Source organism: Thermobia domestica, chromosome 8 (assembly GCF_964235325.1).
Source record: "Thermobia domestica chromosome 8, izTheDome1.hap1.1, whole genome shotgun sequence".
Lineage (NCBI taxonomy): Eukaryota > Metazoa > Arthropoda > Insecta > Zygentoma > Lepismatidae > Thermobia > Thermobia domestica.
The window spans coordinates 244919767-244942250 of record NC_137461.1 but is presented as its reverse complement, the minus strand read 5'-3'; the positions used below and the strand labels follow the sequence as shown (position 1 = coordinate 244942250).

Below are 22484 nucleotides of genomic sequence, written 5' to 3'. Positions count from 1 at the left end.
AGGGGGTGGTCCTAGGTACCCCTCGGTCATTGACCCCCGGCCAAGGTCATTGACCTTTGACCTATGACGTCACTAAAATTTTTGCTGACTCGGCTAGCCATAACGGGGTCCCTACTACTGCGCAGAACTGCGCATAATGCGCAAATATTTCTACGCGTGAGCATATCTCGAAAACGTGAAGAATGCTATTTATTTTTCTCTTGCTTAGTTTGAACAACATGACGAGCATAGCATAATCCATTAAAAAGCTAGACTTAAAGGTAAGCGTTTTGAAGCAACTGTGATGAGAAAATGTTGGGGTGGTCGAACCCGGATACCCCGTCTAGTTACGGCACTCTGTCTGGCTTCTCAATTATACATTTCCATTACACCTTTGGAGAAGTCATATACTTAACGTTAATAGTCGCTATATTTGGGTCGTAGTCATAATAAGTACTGTAAGTCATCAATGATGCACAACAGTAACACAGTATTAAAAAAGTGTGATAAACTATCAGACCTATGGTCGCGGCTTATTGGAACACATCAGTGTGATGCATGCATTTATGGCTTCTAGAATCATACGCCATATGGTTACCTATATATAGCTACTGTGACCGTGGACGAGACCTTTGGGGTTGTCTGACCTCATCGTGTGAAACAGTCTCGTCGCAAAAAGTATAGGCTAGTTTCGTCTCGTGTCTTTGTCTCGAAGCCTGTGCCTGGTGCCGGTTGTCGTGACTACCCGTAGAACATTACGAGACAAAACTCGGGAGACAATGAAGGGAAAACCTGCTAAATGAGAGTCGAGATCCGAACAAGCCCTAGAAAATACCATCGCTGATTTCTTAGGTTAGCCTTTGCTTTGTACAACTGGGTGGTATTGCAACGAGACAAGACGAGATTTTGTGGACTTTTGCATCTCGTCTCCTTACAACACTGTCACGAGTCTCGTTTCGTAAATAATAGACCGGTCTCGTCTCGATGTTTTTGCTCTTTTTTGAGACGAAATGAGACATGAAAAAGGGCTCGTCTCGTGGTAACACAGCCGAATGTGACTGCACATCTTTTTATAATGCAGACAGTGATCATTAATATCGCAAATGAAAGATTTAGTGAGTATATAATGCGACTTGATGTGTGCTTGCGCGGTCACACTATCGAGTACTGTACAGTGATGCAAATCGACGTTTACTTCAATTGACATCTGCAACTGAACGATTTCGTTTCAATCTTTTGTAACAGAGCTTGAAGGAAGTGACGGATTCATAAGTTGTGTATGATCTTGACAGGACAAACCTTCACAATATGAATGATGTTTGTGCTATGTGTAACAAACTATTTCGGAACATAACATGACAAAAAACAACTGTTAAACAGTTTAAAATGACTGAAAGAGTACGTTAGAGAATGAAAACACTCAATGCAGATGCACTTTATGCCTGCGAGAGCTGTTATAAAAATTACCGTGGAATCCACGAGTTAGTGATGGATACTTCGACTTCAAGTTAGCAAAGCACACAGCCTCCCACTGCTGCTCACGATTCGACGTCTGACCTGAGCAATGGCAGTACAGTTCCGGAGTCAGTAGCCGATAACGATGAAGAGTTTGACATTCCATCTTCATCACTCTCAAAGGTAGAGGTTATGGTTACTTGTGATGTAACATATGTCTACGGAACGATATTGCTTTATTTGCAAGTCGAAGACACAAAGAAATCGCGTGACGTTGGCTGTATTGCAACATGCATTTTGGGAACTTCGGATTTATATTCCAAAGAATAATCGCTGCTGTCCAACTCATTATCTGAACAATCGATTTCTCATCGACAGCTTGACATCGAATATTGTATCGACCACAATCACAATTCCATTCTCTGATTATGCATCGCTCCGCAGTACACCGCAGCAAGTAAATGTCGCCGAGTTGTCAATTATGGCTAACCTGGCTAAGAATCTGTTACGTGGTAGCGAGTACTAGGATTTCACAGGTGTTTGGAAACAAAACTTTCATGAACTTCTAGGGATACTGAATTCGTTGAAGCTGAAAAACATATCACGAGAAGCAGCACTATTAAATTAATTCTTTAAGATGAGAACGGATATTAGTTACCGTCAATTAGTTCATGTCCTTGGTCTTCCTACGTCAGTTCACCTTTCCTGTATTCTCACCTTAGTTCAAAAGGTATTGAATTCCGACATTGTTCCTAATTATCTCTTCTGAGCAGTCTTGGATCGTGCAAAGATTTGTAACAAATTAACATCTGATGTTGAGAAGCAATTATTAAGAACAACTGATCAGATAATTTTAATTGCATATGGAACTTACGCTCATCACCAAAAGAGTTAAAATTACGGTTATTTAAAAGATTCGTTCGCACTGCATAAGCACGAGCATCTTTACAAACCATTTACTTTAACGACAACTACCGGCTACATTGTTGATATGTATTGTCCTATCACAGTGAAGCAAAGTGATGCAGATATTCTCAGAAATATTCTGCGCTCAGATGATGAGATCAACAATCTGTTGACATGTAATTGCATTTTAATTCTGGACAGAGGATTTCGAAATGTGAAGGAGATTCTTGAAACTCGCAGTATTCGAGTTTTATTGCCAGCCTTTAAGAACAATCATACTCAGCTGTCTCATAAAGATGCGAATTCGTCGCGAATTGTCACAAAGCTATGATGGACAGTGGAAGCTATTCTTGGAGTGTTTAAAACGAAATTCAAGATATTGTAGACATTGTGCGACAACAAAGAGGTGCATAGAGTAAGAAACTACTTTCGACACCTGCTGTCATTCATAACATGTTTGGAACAATGATACTTTCTTATAAAGGGAAATCAACTGCAATAGTTGAGACCATGAGGTCTGTCATGGTTGGAAAGAAAACAAACAATTGACAGCGTGATCTGCTTCCAGGATTTTACGTGCCACAGATTCCCAAACTTTTAGATTCTTTTAATCGAAACCTTCAAATGTTAACTACCGATACCTATGTGCTCGCTCAGGCTAGCTGCTATTTAGCTACACACAACAAGAATGGTGTCGCCCGTATAAATGGCTTCCTATTAGAACGTGGTCTCTTTCGTGTCAAGATACATTCTCGTTTCCGATCAAACAAAACATACACAGTTTTCATTAAGTATGATACCACGAAACCGTGTTTAAGTCCGATAGAAGGACAAGTCTGTAATCTAGTAAATGAACTTCGCACACTGGGATGTTGCTCGTATGTGGCTACAGTTATTTACTGTTTCAATCACGCTAGATATGAATCTGTATTAGCGGAGCCAACAAAATCTCTCTCCTCTTTGTTTACTTTCACGCCACAATTAGTGGCTGAAGATGGTGAGGGCGATGATACATAAACAGTACGTATCTCTTTCCATTAACAAACATATTTCTCTTCCTGCAACCAGGATACATTCCAGCCAGTTTCAACATTCCCAATGACCGTCAATGGAGAGGACCTTGGGTTACCGATCGCCTACGTTCACAACTAACATCTGGAAGTTACTTTCGGTACTGTTGCCAGGAGACGAGCCACTTTTCGTGTCTCGTCTCGTCTCGACAAGCAGTAAATACCGGTTTATTATTTACAAGACAGGACATGCGACAGCGTTGTAAGGAGACGAGATGCGACAACCCCCATATCCCGTATTATCTCGTAGTAATACTACCCAGTTATATAAAGCAAAGCATAACGTAAGAAATCTACGACGGTAGTTACTCAAGCTTGTTCGGGTCTCGACCAGCATATAGTCGGTTTTCACTTCATTTTATCATGAGTTTGTACCGTAATTTTCTACGAGACGACAAGACAACATACAAGACACCAGGCACATGCTTCGAGCAAAGACACGGAACGAAACAAGCCTATACTTTTTGCGACGAGATTATTTCACGCGATGAGATGAGACAATCCCAAAGGTCTCGTCTCCTATCCACACCCTATGGCGTATGAGATATAGGTAAAAATACGACGTATGATTTTGGTACTTTTCTTCGAAGTATAGATGCCTGCATCACACTAATATATTCTAATTGACCGCTCCAATAGCCCTGATAGTTTATCCTTACGCTCTCTTCATACTCTGTTACTGTTGTGCAACATTGTTGACTTACAGTGTTTGATATCACTACGATCAGATAGATTATAGCGACTATTAAGGTTAACTATGTGGCTTCTCAACAGGTGTAATGGAAACGTATGATTGAGAAGACAGAGTGCCCTAACTATACGGGGGTATCCGGGGGCAGACTATCCCAACATCTTCTCACCTCAGTTGCTTAAAAACGCTAACCTTTGAGTCTAGGTTTCTTCATGCATTATGTTATACTCGTCTTGTAGTTCAAATTAAGCAAAAGAAATTAAATCGCAGTCTTCTCGTTTTCGAAATATGCGCATGCGCACGAATATTTGCGCATTATGCGCTGTTCTTCGCACGTGAATTCAATTCGTTTTGAAGCTGTAATATATCTACTGTTGCTTGCAAACTTTGTCTGTTCTCGGTGGAGCCGTTCCCGAGATATCACGGCAAATGTCATCTTCAATGGATCGACTGTATCTCAGAAACTACAGCTGTTTCCACAAATTTCTGCTAGTTGTATTAGTTTTGCAAGGTGCCCTATTAGTCTACCAAGTTTCATCAAAATCAGTTTTTGTGGCTCAGACACCGAATGAATGTGTCACAGACCCTTTGGTATTCATTCTGAAATCACATCGGAACGTTTCTTGCCTCTGGCTATAAAAATAAACTGTAAATATTTTTGATTGTTTACTGAAATAAAAATATGTATATGTAAAATAACTTAAAATGTAAATAGACACGAAGGTGGTCGCGGCGGCTCTGAGCTCCTAGGCTAGTTTCTCTCAATGAGCCTACAAACTTATACGCCAAATTCAGCTTTGTAATTACTTATCCAAATTAAAAGTGAAATGTTGATAAAACAAAAGGTGATAAACGATATCCCTCAGAGTTACAAATTGTCGAAAACACGTCATTTTTATTTTATTCATTTATTTATATATTTTTTAAATGGTATACTTTTGGTAAACATTAAGTCGTGTTATTATACAAGAATTATCATGCATTTTTCCTGAATATCTATGCTTTACAATACTTCTGTATGTTAAACGAATGTTCAATTCGTACTTAAAATTCTATCCCCGAAGCCAAATTTGCCATTCATTGCGCTAACTCAAATGGATTCAGACTAAATCTATATAATAGTAATATATGTTTTACAAATTAAACAATTTAATTTAAAAAGATAAACAAATTATCACTTACTCAACCTTAAATTTAAAAGTAAAATAATATTATCCAGAAATCAATCTATAGTCTATAGAAAATCTCTATACTGTAATGTACCACAGCAAAGCATTATCGTAGTCTATTCTATTAACATTACAATATCTTTCATTACAATATCTCTCCATTACCACAACAAATACCTGAATAATTACATTATATTTCCTAATTACTGTTATTTACAATGCAAAGATGCGACTTAAATATGAAATAATTTTAAAAATTGCAAAATGAAAATTGCATAGTTGCAGTAATATTTTGTTAAGTACATCATTTGCTAAGAGAAGATATAAAAAAGGGGATGTGAAAAGTTTTCTGATTTATTAATGAAATTAAGTAGCTCTGAAAGGAGACATCCAAGATGTATATCAATATATGTATATACCTTTGCAATCAATAATATTCCCTCTGTTTGCTTATTTTAGTAACTAAATAACAGACAACTATCAGGTTTAACATTGTACTACTGTTGCTGCTTAATAGTAACTGTGCTCATATTGTGTCCAAAGGAGAGTAATGGTGACTTCTACTTGCTTTCAATAAATCTAATTATTTTCTGTAGCCAATATAGGAGTAGTATATTAGCAGGAGATATTGTATTCCCTATAGAGAACTTATTGTTGAGGAAATGGTAATCTCAGATGAATTCTAGAATACGGAAAGAGTTGAAGTGAAGAGGGTTTAAGAACCTAAACAGAACCTGCTATGAGTATGTATGCAACCGAGTTCACGTTTAACTTGGAAGATATTTTCTATAAGCTAGTGCAGGATAATTTATCAACCGAGTAAAACAGAACAACGAGTGTAAAATTAGCCTAATGATAAAAACACTGACGCCCTTCAAGGCTAAAACTACCATGTGAAGTGATTCAAGTAAATTCGTCTGCTAACCGCACGATGTTAGAACAAGAGTCAAGAGTGACCGCACACTCTATGTAGTATACTCGAGTGATCAAATTGTAAGGAACCCATTAATGGACACACTGAGCTTAGAGACAATCGCTGTAACAATAAAGCTTTTCTACACCAGACAAAAAGTAGGTACCATAAAATACCATTCAGACGAAGAAGGACCTACTAGTATATGAGAACAATTTATATAATAAGTCGCGTGCCTTTATGTTTGTCAGATCGATCTCGTAATTCCTGAAAGTGATTCTAATATGTTAGAATATTCAATACTCTTGTAAGTCTGCTAACTCATGTTGAACGTAGGTAAACATCATAATAAAACTAGTCGCGTACATATTTGTAGTTACATGTATAGACCTAAAATAAATTGAAGGTGTAACTTAAATTTTATAATAACCTTTAATTCTACTCTCGTAACTGAATATTAGTTTTTCGCTGTTATCAACACGATTGAGTGATATTGAACAATCAATGCTGAGATCAATTGTGAGTTGAATATCTTTAATCTGGCTCATTTTTGGCTTCAATATTAATCTAGATAGAGCAAAACGTCTAACAGATAACGAAAGCGAATCGATTTAGAGTTCTGAAAATAAATACTATCTCAATGTCCATTTGAAATCGGAAGCGGTACATATCAGCGAATTCTGGCTTCAACGTACATTTGTATAAAGTGAAAACGGTAACCTATAGTGAGAAACGGATTTCTTTCAGCAACAAAACGTTTTAATAATCTCAACTTTTATTTTCTATTTATACCGCAAGCGACAAAAATCAATAATTTTCAGTTTTAATAACTTTGATCATCATAGAGTAGAAACGATAACGGATAAAGAAAAGCAGTTTCACGGAATCGATTACGCCTGCCAAGAATATGTACAACTTTCGCACTAATCTCTCTATTAAAACAAACAGTGGTAGAAATGCAAATTCTCTTTGTTTTTAACGTTGAAGTCTATAAAGAAAAATGGTAATATATAGAAATATGTGATATGCTATTGATTATATTCCATCTTCATCCTCAGCTTTCTATTAAATTCAGATAGCAACCCAGTATAATATTCAATGTTGATTTGCAAATGTCAGAAACGGTAGCTGATAACGTGAAGCATTCTTTTTTTTCGCAATCGTACTTGCATTCTAAGGGTGTGAATCACATTCTCATTTAACCATCTATCCAAGTAGGAAATTTTAAAAAATCAATCACTTCCAGCTTTAACATTGATCGTCTTAGAACAAGGACCGTAATATATAACGAGAAGATTATATATTTTACATTAAAAATCCTAATAATGTTGTTTTGTAACTATTCTAATCTCCATATTGAAACCGATAACAACAAGTACCAACCACTTACGTTTTCAATTTTGAATGTTATATAGTAGAAACTGTAATATATATCGACAGAAACATGTTCCTAGAAATACTAGAAAACCGCAACGACTTCTGTTTTCAATTTTAGTCAGACAAGAGATAGTGAAAGGCTGTGATATGAAACGAATCTAGCGTTCTTTGAGTAGGTATACTTTTGGCAAACCATTATTCAAGTGTGAAGCAGTACAAATAAATTACTTCCTAATTTAACGGTGATTGCCATAGACTGAGAATGACAACATACAGCGATAAGTGGTAATCAAATAAGTGCCCAAGAACATATTCCATCTCCACTCTGATATCTATACTAAGCGAAAGTGGTATATCAACTATCACTTCCGGTTTATATAATAGCTGAGAAAATGTCACATTATATAAACACAACCTATATTTGGGGTTTACACGTGACATTGGTATTTGCACTTCTAAGTTACAATTTTCTTTTCAAGCAATTTCACTGAGCGAAATTAAGTCAGTTTATGTCAAAGGTTTGGTTGTTATTATGTTGTGAACCAAAAGCCAACAGATCAAAATATAACACATAGTCATTAAGCTGTTACAATGTTACTATTTTTCAAGTTACATTGTCCGCGCAATAGTCTATCATTCACCAAGAATGACATCATTATTTTTAAATCATGTTCTCGAGACATTGATAACACTAGCGAGATAAGACTAGAGCCGTTCGTGGTAAAGTGTCATGGAAATACGCATATTTCAACAAAGGAGTGGTATTTGTCACTCGGTTTGTCACAGATTGGAATTATATTCTGAAAATTTCGGTTATGTAAACAGGCATCTAAGCAAATGTGACTTCTCTCTATTTAAGTACTTTCTATTTGGGGACTTAAATTTTGAGGTTCAGGAGAACATACAATGAATAAACTGAAAAATAACGTTAAAGAGTGCTGAGAATTTACAGTGAGAAATATCTACAATGTGTATACTATAATTTACAAAATCTAATCAACCAAATATATAATCGAGGATATTTCAACGATATTAATTTCAGTTGAATATCAATGACCGACAAAACTTTATTTTTTTATTATTTGAAGCATTCAGTCCACCTTATTTTATATTCTGGATTGATTTTGAAAGATGAAGCGAATAAAGAAATATAAGAGAGTCACTATACTTGCTATTATGTTGCAAATTTACTTATTAAGATTTCGTGCATAAACAACTTATGACACGACCACGACTCATTTTCTATAAACCAAGTAGACGCCAGAAGTAGCATTCCTCTTGGAATGAATAATTATTCATTCTTCTTGTAAACCACAAAGCCTGTTCACGAACGTATTGTACCATCAAGTTATACAATAAATACGTGTATGGTATAATTAATATGTGAGCAATAAAATGGTAAAGTAAGAAGAGTAAGAAAATTCAGTAAATGAACAAAGTAATACGTTTGACAGTGTTACGTATCATAGAAACAAATAATAGAATCGGGTATAAAGTAACGACATAACCAAGAAACCGCCAAGTTCGGAAAAAAGAAAAACAGTAAAATATAACGAATCCCTAGGCTGATAGTTATAACATTCGGGAAAATATATAAGGGAAAGACGCATACAGGAAATATTTATGTGTATTAAACGTGTGTGACGTGTAACTGGAATAACTAAATACAAGTAAATGTGGGATAAATATAAGAAAGAGTCCTCTTCTTGCAATCTCATATCAGATCGACGCGCTACCGATGTGAATAACGGGGTTCAATCTGATTAACTCCTTCACTATTTTTTTTTTAAAAAAATGTTCCTAGTTGAACTTAATAGTGACTTCCAGAGAATTGTGCTTACTCTGAAGTCAAGTAAATATGGCACGTTAGAAGTTAACGTAACGGTGTCCAATAAATTTATTAATTTGACTAAGATGGGAGAAATACCTCTATATTAACTTATAAAATACTAGCACCAACTTCTCTTTTAACTTGAAAAATGAACTTGATACCTATATTACAATTACACTCTTACCTGCAATATCTAGTGCTCCACGAATCACTTTCAGTCGTCGCCTTTCTTTCCTAGTTATTATTGTTGTTTTCCTTTGGAAATAGTCACCCTCATTCACACTTCCAGAACTGTTGCAACAAATAAGATAGTATTACGAAGCTAATTAACCACTGTAAGTGCTTACTTCTTAATTTCATACATGTAAATTATTCAAAGTACAAAAAGGTTATGAATATGTATTTGTCGTTACCATAAGTGTTTGGTGATGCTTATGATATTCTACAGTTTGACTTTATTTGTATCTGAGCGATTTGCTCATTCATTAATGTTTTGCAGGATATACCTTTGTACTGTTAAGGGTTGGGCTAGGAAAATTGTAGCCTTGTGCTGTAGCATGATCTAGTAACTCTCCCCCGTGAAACACACTTCGAGACTTTGTCTTGAATTTCACGGTTGTAGGTACTTCGCACTATGATTTAATATTGTTAATGAGAAAATGTTTCGTTGAATAATAATAGTAATATGATATGCAATTTTGTTGTTAAAGTATAAAATAGAGTTGTGCATTTCGGGAATACCATCTTCATTTCTATCCTGCCAGTCAATCAGTGAATTTCATAATGTTTGATTCATGTTAACTTAAATCTAACAAGTTATTATCGAATTTCAGCCACCGAAGATCGAAACAAGTCTTTGTTGTGATAAAATACGTTCACTGCTTGCTACCGCAACAAGCAATTTTAGTAGTAAACAATAACATGTAATGCGAAAATAAACCAGGGATATTGTTAACTTTATCTATACAGTCTGAATAGGGTCCTGAATATGAGTTGTAAGTTGCTGAGTTGTATGGATAATTACGGTTGGTAATGCTTGATAAATTTAAACTAGTGATAATGCATGATTCTCTAAAATAAAATAAATTCATTTATCATTATGATAAATGTGTAAGATAAAGGTATGAATGTATTATAAGTGTATTATAACGAGCGTAAGTTACGCATATTTTCTTACCGTCTTAGATGAATATTCAACGAAGAAAATTGTAAACTTTTAATTTTACAATAATGGTATCATCTTCACATTTTGCTTCAAAATGTTTAACTGGATAACATTATGCAATGTTTTGATCAGTTTTTCATTTATCTAGTTGCATATACTTCTACAGTAGTATTTTTATTTCGTTTAGAAACCTACATCTATTTATATGCTGTCTTCATACAGCAAGATTTAAACCTTAAGTTATTGTGTACTTTAATCATTGCTGGCTTTAGTACGGTGTTGAGGATAAACACGTAATGTATTTTAAGACACTTACAATTGATTGCAGAAACACAATTCGTTCTTATTAATAATTTTACTCTACCGCGATCGAAATTGAAAGGAGAAATTGCTAATTTCTACACTTTCCACAATCTAGAAAACGTTCCTCGCTTCTATTTATAATTATTATACTAATTATTAACAATGTAAATTCTGCCCAAGTTTGACCATGATTGTTAGCGAAGGTCTCTAGATTTTTTTGTATTCCAGAAGAATGGACAGACATGGCAAATATATAAAAGGAATTTTGGTAAACATAGGTTCTTCAGAGGTAAAATATAACCATTAAAATAAAACAAGAAGTACAAACATATATTTATACAATACTATAAACATGTACATTCTAGTGGAGTACGAGCTAAGCTTGCCGAAGTACGAAATAAATTTCTATTTTGGGAAAATTTAAAGGCGCGCAACCGTCAGACTTTTGGCCAGTAATGGTCAGCTATCTTAAGCTATGCGCTTATCGCTATTGAGTCCATGATAGCTCTACTTCTTACGCAATTCGGTTCAGTAAATTTAGAGAAAGCTCATTAACTAAAGTATTATATTTCAAACATAAATCTATTAGTTTCTATAGTACTCTACTCTATTTCTACTTTAGCACCGCGTTTCAGTATACATTTTCTCGTAGTATTCGATTTTAATATGTACCTATGCATGCCTTACTACTTACCCTGATGCTTTCAATGCGTTCACACTACACTCCAGACAACTTCGAGGGCAATCACACTTAAGCCCCTTCTCACTTTTCGTTGAGCTCTTATGAGGTTTCAGTTCATCTGAAATACATTGTAAATTATATATTACAAATTAAATGCTGAAACACACCTCTGCTGCTCTAGTGCTCAACTTCAGCCATGTTGTGCCCTGGATTTGTGGTTTTGTTCATTGTATAAAAGTATTACAATTTGAACGTATTTTCATGCTTACTTTCTTCATAAATTTCCGATAATTGCTATATTTACAAGTTGTACGCTAAACTTCAGTTAATCATCCAAGCAAATTAATAATGGCTGCATGAACACTGTTAAGAGATTTTAAGACTGAAACAATATACGCACATTTGACGCTTTCTTGTACCTGTGGCATATACGAAATAAATTGGTGTTGTTGTTGTTACTTACATGCATCTACTAATAAATTTACTTAACAACTCAACAGTCTGGCTTCAACCAGTGGTAGGGTACAGTATTTTTCTTTCCTTATCGTTTTGCAATTGAGATTCGGTTTTTAATCAGTCTCTAACAATTAGGTACCACAGAAAGTAAGGCAAATATGCATAGGGTAGATTACATATCCTCATGCATACATATAATTCTCAATAGTGTAGTAAAATACTAGCATCAACTTCCTTCCCTCCCATAAGGATGCCCGGATTTGGAAAGACTATTTATTTTACTATTGTGAATTAAATATCTACTGCGGTTAAGGGTGTTAGTTTCGATAAAATTTTGCGAGTACTTCAAAAAGTCTAAATTAAAGTTGAGTAATTAGATATTATTGAAATCGAAAATTATTCAGAACTCTTGAATCTCAATTGTACTCCATAAGAAAATAAAAAGTGGTATTCGTTTCATTCTATTTTATACATGGGCAAGTTTTTTTAAAAAAAAAAATGTTCTTGTAAGCTTTAAATTTAAAACCATAAGCATTATTGTCGATGACACTAATATTTTAGATTTAGGAATGTCTTCTTGTATCATATACAATGGAAACAGATAAGCAACTTATAATCCATGGATGTTTGGTTAGTTGTAAAATAGTGTTCACAGAGTGGCACATGACTTGTGATGAATATTGGTACTGTTCTCAAACTTCTTTTGTGCATCCGATACAGCAGCCACTTGCAGCATCTTCAGTCGGTATACGTTAATCCACTTTGCATCATGCTTCACTCAATGACTAGCGAGCATCAGATTTTCTATTTTTGATGGCCTACCTGTGCTCCATTTGTGATTTCCATGACTCTGTTGCTTTCCAATCAAAATCATATATCAACGCAAATGGTAGAAGAACTGTGCATTTTTTTCTATTTTTCAGTTCATTGAGGAATCCGTGCATCCACAGCTTACACTTTAAGAAGCTTAACTAAATCTTTGCTCTTTAGTTTCCTTGAACGAATGTCAACACCATGTACAGAAATGTTCTGGTCACAAATATTTAACTTTACTTTTGGTCAACTTAACTTTACTTCCATCTTTCTGTATGCGATAAAACTTTGTGTTGCTTTTATCAACCAACTCGATTCATCTGATGCTATTGAAAATGAGGCAAATGTGCTCATTGCACTCCAGTTATATATATATATATATATATATATATATATATATATATATATATATATATATATATATATATATATATATTGTTTTTAAACTAGGGGAAGGAAGAAGTGTCAATAGGGGAAAATTAGTTTAGAAAAATATAACAAATCTTAGCTATGTTTATCTCAGCAAATAGCTAGAAACGCAAGTCAAGTGTCGCTGAACTGCTGCTATATTTCTATCTGAATTATTCATGAATCTATAAATCTATAAATATCATCTGTTATTAGCGCAATATATTTGTCAAGTGGACACAATGGTCCTACACACATTTTACACTAGTTTAAAAATAAAGGAATATAAGTAGGTGTAAACTGTAATTATATAAACCATAACAATTTAAACTTTAACTATATATGACCAAGTTAGAACGAATTTATTTCTTATTTCAGGTATAAATACTGGCTAATATAAATAATCATATCGTTGAAGAACGAATCGTTACGGACATTTCGGACGAAAGACTCAGAGCAGGTAAATCTTTGGGGTATATGCGTGTGTAGCTCTGATTACAATTAGGACGAGAACCACCCTAAGGAGAACACTTTTACCTTAGGAACACAAGTTCTGTCATTACAGACAGTGTAAAGGATAAACTATAATGTGCTAGACAACAACAAGAGATGAATAATGCAGAGAATTACGGTGTCAGCGGGAAAGCCATCGATGAAGTCAACTCGAAAATAGGCCGCAGAAGTTGGTATACACAGTTGAATTATTCGCAATGACATAACACGGCTTATAATTACACACATTTAGACAACAAGTTCCTCAGTAATTATATGACAATTATTTTAGTCGAAGAGATGAGGGAGGTGAAGCACTGCCTAAGTTGTTTGAGACTATCCCATAACTGGAAAACAGGTGTTCGAGAGTCAGTGTGCCAAATATCGAAACTCCTCGGCAAAAACGTATGTCTTACGGTAAAGCAGTAATCCATATTTTTATCAGGAGATTAAGAATAATTATTCATGAGCGTGATATGAGCCGGCCTTCAAAGCATACAAATTTACAGTCAACATTTCTTTTATGCTTTTGTTATCCAACATCGATATCTTGATATGCCAAGAAACTTATTCATTCCCCCTTTTTAAACCCGATATGGCCCATGGTGGGTAGAGTGCTCCCTCACTCACCCACTTCACTTTGACAATATCTCAATGAGCTTTCTTCAGGAATACTGAAATAATCGTTATATAATTTTCAAAACGGGAGTGGGGTCATATTGGATCGTCGCTGCAGGTCATGCAATGTTTGACGAGAGTTCGCTAGTATCCCACCCATGGTCCATCGACGCTTTCGGCATAGATAGCTAGATTTTAGTATTTCTTTGCATTATAACTTTTATTTTCTACCTTTCACAAAAACAAAACTTCGATGCAAAATAACTTATTAAACAGAATATATGTATATAAAAAGTACGTTTGAGTATTCGGGCGACACATCACGTTTTCGGGGCCAACAGTTAGAGATTTTGATTTCCCCAATATCGACTAAACTGAATAAAATGTTGAACTCGACAATCTGCAATGTATATTAAAGGCTCGCGAAAGAATATAATTATAAAGAAATACCCTAAAAGATATAATTAAACCGTAGTCTCATAATATTAGATTCGATCTTCAAACAGGGCGTTAAACTTCCTCATATCTAAATGCTACAACAACATACACTAATACTACTTCTATTGCTCATTTTAACAGCTTAATTTGACAATTTATAATTGAATTCACTTGACTGTTGCTCCTATATAATACTTACTATTTCTTTATGATCTGAACAAGAGTTTAACAACATTCAAACGTAAAAGTAAACGTTTGCAATTTGCTGAAGACACTTCACGCCACGTTTCCTCACCCCCTTACCTAATAGTGATGTCTTAGAGTACTTCGATAAGCCCAGGTTACATATATCCCTGAGACTTCGTGCTCATAACTTTGTCTCTCGCTCGCTGTCCGTTTGTGTTGTAACAAACGACACGTCACTAAATTAGTTTGATTACTGTGTTAATATCGTAGTGTGATATTTCCGCTCTTAGTAGTGTTCTAAATCTACATATTTTGTTTCTTCGAAGCGATTTTTACGGTCGTCGTACGACGAAAATTCAACATGAGTAGCTTAAGTGAGAATACCTTACGTATCAATTTTGGTCAAGTAAGTCACATCCTACTTCAATTTTTATACATGAATATATACAAAACACATTCAAATCAACCATTGTTCAAATTCATAACATAGAAATGGATTTCATAAGGAAACAATTGTACAGCGGGGGACACTTCTAAATGATACACCTTAGCCGTAAATCTCCATATGGCTGTACCATTTAGAAGTGTCCCCCGCTGTACATTAAGTTACTCAACAAGGTGCTGTATGAAAGAATTCCGTCTTCAACTAGTGGTGAAGTCAAATACACCGATAATGACATAGAAAATTTGCTTCATTTTGATCTCGCTGGCAAGAGTATTACAGTCGTTAAACTGGTTTTGTGCCCCATGGAACTTAGTATTTAAGAGTTAACAAGAGTTTCTTTTTCTTTTTTTTGTCCGAACGGTATTCTGTAGACCATATACATGTCACCCATTCTGGACGTAAATTAATTAAACTGAAGATTAAATAAAATATTCCTTCATTTATTACAGTGTGCGGTTTGCGTATTTTCTAGTTACTCAGGTCAAATCCAAACTTGTGCGTTGTGCAATTCACAGGACCATTTTGTTCAAGAGTGCCATCGCAAAAAATGTTCGCAATTCAAAGTTGATCCGCAAGTTCGAAGTTCTAACCGCCATCGCTTCGTATATCTCATCATCTTCCACATCAAAAAGAATCCTTGCATACTAATAACTACGCGGAGTTTCCTCTACTTACTTCTGCTAACCCTGATATTTCTTCAAGTCATGTCTTCGTAGCACTTGAAACATCGTATAATCTCGCAACGCGCCACGACCCACCTATGGAAGGAGTTTGTTCTACTGACTCGGAAGTTCTTGCCCTCTGGAAACTACTGCACTACTCCTCTAATCCTGATCCTAAGGCGCAGAAAATTCTGCAGGAAGGATAACTAGCTCATGTCAGTTAAGGATTTAAAAGAAGATCCTAGTACTCAAATGAACCACTATAATCAGTGCGCTTAGTAGCAGATTCAAACTTTGATTAATATCTACGAAACGCTTAATTGATAATTAATAACAAATTCCAGTAACGGACGTTCAATTTTATTGACAATTCACTCTAAGTTTTCTCTCTCATCTGAGGCCGTTTAGACAACATTCAGAGAAATATTCGACTTGTAATGCCACTGAAAATAATTCTTGCACTTAAAGTTTATTGCGTATGTTTTGGTAGGGTTTTTGTTTGTTTAATTATTAATGTAATAAACCACTTGACTATAACTCATAGAAAACGTATCATTTGTAAATTACCAGCAATGTACATCGAATGTGTCTAAAAAGAAATATTGTTAAAAACCGTAATATAAATACCTTTGAAATTCTCTAAGCATGCCTTGCCAGAAGGGTCACATAATGATTGACGATCTGTAAAGAAATACAAAATAAACCAAAATTAACTACGTTATCCCCTTATGATCATCTATATAGAATAAAAAAATCAGTTATCAGTTCTGGAGTTCACTAATACTATACCTCTCGGTACACGGGACTTTACATTCTAACTTTCTCGCCATAAGAACTGACTTCGGCGTTCCCAAAAGGATAAAAACGCTATTTGCTGACAATCATCATTGTGTTGGATACCTCATTTTCAGGAGTAATAAATACCGAATTGTTAGCTCACGTTCTTCCAACTGCAAACATCTAGGTCGAGTTATGTTTCACAAAAATGTATACGAACTTTGATGACAAATTGAATAGTAACGGAATAATACATTTGTAACCATCACAAGGACATGTAAATAATTTTTCTGGACCCTTTGTATATTTTGAAAGGCGGAATTCATAGTTCAATTTATACTTGATTTTTTCGACGCTAATAATTTCTTTTCTTCGGTGCCAATTGCTAACAGTTCAATTTCTCTACCAAAAATCAAGTTCAAAAGAGTCTTTCATCTTTCACTCATATACAGAGTGTCCATAAATTCCGTTTCCACCCGATCTATCTTTGAAACGACTGCGAATATGGGAAACGCATAAACACCTCCATCATTGTTTTAAGGGGCTAGAATTATGAACTGTAGTAGGTCAATCCCAGAACCCTATATACGGATACGTGGGGTCAACTGGCAAAGGGTGTCGAGTAATACATCGATGGAAAGGACTCGACAAGAGAAATATTTTGCCAAAAGTTTCGAGTCGCTATTTTGTACCAATCCAAAATGGCGGGGATTCATATTTGGTATCCACGAAGTCCGATCCGGACCTTCTAAAACTCAATATTTAAGCCCCTTAAAATAATTATGGATTTGTTTTTGATTTTCAAATATTTGCAATCGTTTCGAAGATCCAAAGGGTTGTAATGGACTTTATGGACAGGAAATAGGAACTCCCGCCATTTTGTAAGAGATAAAAATAGGGACTTGGTACGGTCTAGAAAATATTTATCCTGTCGAGACCTTTCCACTGATATATTATTGACCCCTTCTGCTATTTAATACTTTCAAATTGACCCCACTTACCCCTCTACGAGGTGTCTGGAGTGGACGATTTAGAGCTCGGAATTTAAGTGTCCTAAAATAAAATGGACGTGTTTCTACGTTTTCTCATATTTGCAGTTGTGTCAAAGATACATGGAGTGGCAATGGACTTTAGGGACACGAAATATGAAACCCCGCCATTCAGGATGGGGACAAAGTAAGGACTTGAAACTTCCGCCAAAATACTTTTCTTGTTGAGACCTTTTCAGTTGTATATTACTCGATCTTTTTTGTTATTTAAAAGTTTCAAATTGACCCCACGTACCCTTATAATGGGGTGTCTGGGGTATATCTTATATAGCTCGAAATTCAAGCCATTTAAAATAATGATGGAAGGGTTATTGCGTTTTCTCATATTTGCAGTCGTTTTGAAGATACAGAGGGTGACAACGGACTTTATGGACACCCTGTATATGTCTGAAACGCTTTTTCATCATCGGAAGATTGAGTGAGTAACACTGACAACATTCATTATCTGAACTACATATATGATAATAGGATTTTTGTTTCTTGGTGCCTCGATGTTTCTTTCCTTACACATTAATTTGCAAATTTTAAGTTCTATAGTTATTTGGAACCGAATCAAGTGCTTTCTTTAATTATTTACGGAAATACTGCGGTAGACGGGATCAGACAAACTGCAACCTCGCCAGACTGCCAGGTGTGAGAACGACTCAACGGTGCCAACCATATATATCGTTCAGGCAGTTTTATATAGAAGTTCTTACGGTTAGTTATCGTGTTATTGCACATCGTTGGCAGTGAACTGTGAATTAACGCAAATTCTTTCCGCATTTAATTTGAATATCCATACAGGTGGCTTAACCTAATCACATTTTAAAATGAACTGTCAACATAGACCAGTTGGTCAACCGAGCTCACAACCAAAACATGTAAACTCTGGGAGTTTTCTCCATGCGTCGATTTCGGCGAATACGTTCGTAAAATTCGCCATACAAGTAAATAAAGGATCACAGCGTTGTGATTGATTTTCTTCTACATGTTTACGCATAGTGCATTTAATTAATAAACATAGCATTATTCTATTTAATGTCTTTTCTTTGCATGTGTAAAATACATTTTTGTGTGTCGTGGTCTGCGTGATCATCTGGATGTCTTGAGGGTTTCTAGACGAGAGATCCGAACATCTGGGTGCTTGATGCTCATCTAATTGTTGAGACCGGAGGACGGTCTGCGAAATGTTCTTTGATGTCTTAACCACGTAAGTGCAGGTCTCCTGAAAGTACTCGTTGGTGGTACACCAGGGTGTAGATCCGGAAAACGGTTGCAGAGTAAATGGCGATCAAACAGGGAGTCGAATTGAGAATGTTCGTACTCGAACAGATGTAGAATACGCTTATAGGAGAAAGACATCCGAAAACAGCGACCCGAGTCGAGATCGTTGGTTCTCGAACAGTTACCATTATAGAATAAGTGTTCCCTTGAAACAGGATATACCGCCAGAACTAGTGATACGAGTCGAGACCGCCGATGCTCGAATACCCATAATATTAATAGTTTAATATACCATTTCTTTTTCAGCTTAGAACCTGCAATTTAAAAAAAAATGATTTCACGTTATTCTAATTATACGTTTTAAGTTTACCTTTTGTCCAAGATGGTAAACCAGGAAGTAGACTTGGCTACTAAGCTGGATTTACTTTTACAGAAAGCAGACAAAAATGAAGAAAATTTTTTCGAGTTGCAGAGTGTGTTAGGTCAGAAGCTATACGCTATACGAGACGAGATTCGTTATAACAAAAACAAATAGAGAGCGCTTAAGACAGAACAAAGGAATCTAAACCCAAATTACAGACAGATATTCCTACTGTGAGTGAAATACAGAAATTTGAACCCCGATAATAGAGATATACTCCAAATGAAAATAAAATATAGGAATCTGAATCCGAATCAGAGATAGACATTCTAAGGCAACCTCGTAATAGATCTAGTAATGATTCTATTTATTCAGAATCTAATGACACAACTAGTAGTAGTATAGTGAAAATTTTGAAGTCGTAAGCCCATCAAACAGCTGCTATCACAAATCACAGAGAGAAAAGACACCAGCTTGTAATAGTTACGAGTATAATAATAGGCGATATCCTAATTTGCAAAGTATGCAACAAAACAATTCGTATAATGAGGATAATAAGGAAATTATCAAAATCAGCTTGTAAACAACACAAAGCTTAAGAGGAATCATAACTAAGACCGCACATTAAAAATAAGAACAGAAAAAGTAGGAATCGTAAATAGCGATCAGGTAATCATAGTAATAGGAAACATTTTTGGAATCGCAACTTGCGTGATAACGTGAAGAATAGATCTGTACGTAGCAGTAATCATTTTAGGGATAGACAAAATAACTGTAACTATCCAAATAGGGATACTAAGCAAAGAAAAAGAAAAAAGAAAAAGGTGACTGAGACTTCCACATAAACATAACTATTAGAAATTTGTTAACAGAATTGCTATAGTCTATGGGGGATTTCTTGAAAAATGTGGCGGAAGATCTCTTCTCACGAGTCTTCAGGCTGCAGCCATAGCAAAGGGTATGGAGGATTTCCTTCAGAAATTTACATGGTCGAAGCTTTGAGTATAAATCTTCAGGTTTCAGCCTTTCCACAAATCATGGTAGGCTTTCTTCAAAAGCCTACATGGCACACTACTTATTTGTGAGGTCCCAACCGTCTCAGAGATATTGATATATATATTTGTTTCAGGAAAGCGACGTACTTTATTTGTTTTCAAAATTAAGTTGACACATTAATAAAGTAAGAAAATATTACACATTTCTTCTGATCTTTCTGTTTGCTTTTAGACTTTCATATCTTACGTAATAAGCATGTAATTCGTTTCACATCCTTTTGTTTTGATAAGGCAATAACTGGAATTTTCGACCACCTGTGTTTACGTATACGAAGAACAGACATTATAATTGATTGATTCTTTATTGTTTTGTTTACATTTAATACTTCACTCATCTACCTGAATGCTAGTATTACAAACTACTATTAATTTACTTTTAGCTCAGTGTTATTAATCTTCAATTTCCGACGTAAGATTTTAAGCTTTTCAGTAAATAATAACACACATTATATGCGTAAGGTAATCTCCTTGTCTAAAAGCTATGTGAAGCCCGTGGCATGCCTCCGTACCCGCAGCTAGTAGAAGGACATTTTGGTTTTACAATGCATCTTGTCGTTAAGCGTTTTTAATTTCAAAATTATTTTTCGAATCCTCTCCCACTTTCTAAAATTTTTAATATGTTATTACATGTGACTTGCAATTAATATTGAGTTTTCTTTTTAGAACCATTTCCACATATATTTTGAGATTCACAGGTTAAGAAAAATTTTAGTTTTTGTCAATTATATATTCATTTATACATTTGTGATTGAAATTTAACATTTAACTCTAATGAAATTTAACATTTAATATTTTAAAATGAATTGCCAATTTTGACCAGTTGATCAACTCAGCTCACAACAGTAAAACCCGGGCTCTCGGAGCTTTCTCCATGCGTCGATTTCGGTGAATACGTTCGTGAAATTCGCCACACAAGTAAGTAAAGGGGCACACGTATCATAGTCGATCTATTACTGGTATTACGGCTAGCCCCCAACTAGTGAAGTCGCGGGTCCGCTAAACTCGTGCGTATAAGTAGAAACGGGTATTCAAATGTCCTAGTTCTTCTATATTGTGACTACCTGTATGTGTTCTGCAAGGTACGGATTTTTCTCGCACCAGCCAGGAACGTACGTCGTGGAGTTACTTTAATGTTAACCCACACGTCCATTAGTGAGTTGTGTGAGAAAAGTGTTTGTGGTGAACCCTCATACATATCTCATCCACATACGTATGAGATACAAAACTAAAGAGCTGTTATGCCTGATGTCTTGTTTAAGATTACCTTTTATTGTTTGGCAATTAATTTAATTTGGTGATAACAAAAAGTATCAGAAAATTTACCTTATCGTTTCCTAAGTTGTTAATCATATTATATACCATCTCTATGTGTATGAATCAGGACTAAAATATTCTCCTAAACAATTACTAATCTGTCTCAAAAAATATTTTCAACTTAATTTAGCTTAGAATGAGGAAATATTTATACTTGTGCATCATCAATACATTGTAAAACCTCTTTCCCTTTAAACACTTATACGTCACATACAAGCCTTACCTTCATTTCCAATAATTAAAGAAATCTATACTGCTCATCGTTTTTTATTGTTACTAATAATGGTATATTAAAACACGTACGCAACGTGTTTTAATCCTATGCAATATGTAACATTACATGTATAATTCACGTATAATAATTAATGGAAAAATAAAAATATATACTTGCATTAGCTCCCTTACTACGTGTTGTTTTGTTTATAGTGATTTCTTTTATTTTCTCTATGTTAATTTCAGTATGCTAATAAAATGTGTTGTACAGAGCTATATAATAAGAAACCTCTGTGTGGATGAAACCCAATTAACAGTATTGTTATAAATATTCTAAGATTGAAATCTTAGTAAAAAAGTTTATTTACTGGTTTGAGGTACATTATAGAAAAGATAATATAGCAGAGACATAGATCATAAGACTAAATATTATTTTTTGTGTAAATAGTT

At 35.0% G+C, this 22484-nt stretch overlaps 1 protein-coding gene across 1 annotated transcript in view; it reads right to left on the bottom strand.

The window, feature by feature from the left end:
• Positions 1 to 22484, bottom strand: part of LOC145692532 (uncharacterized) — a 57197-nt gene that overhangs the window by 23560 nt on the left and 11153 nt on the right. The window contains exons 2-4 of the mRNA XM_081767839.1: positions 16687 to 16740; positions 11554 to 11659; positions 9576 to 9682 (exon numbers count right to left, since the gene is read on the bottom strand). Coding sequence (XP_081623965.1) covers positions 9576 to 9682; positions 11554 to 11659; positions 16687 to 16740 — 267 coding nt within the window. The remainder of the gene's footprint in view (positions 1 to 9575; positions 9683 to 11553; positions 11660 to 16686; positions 16741 to 22484) is intronic.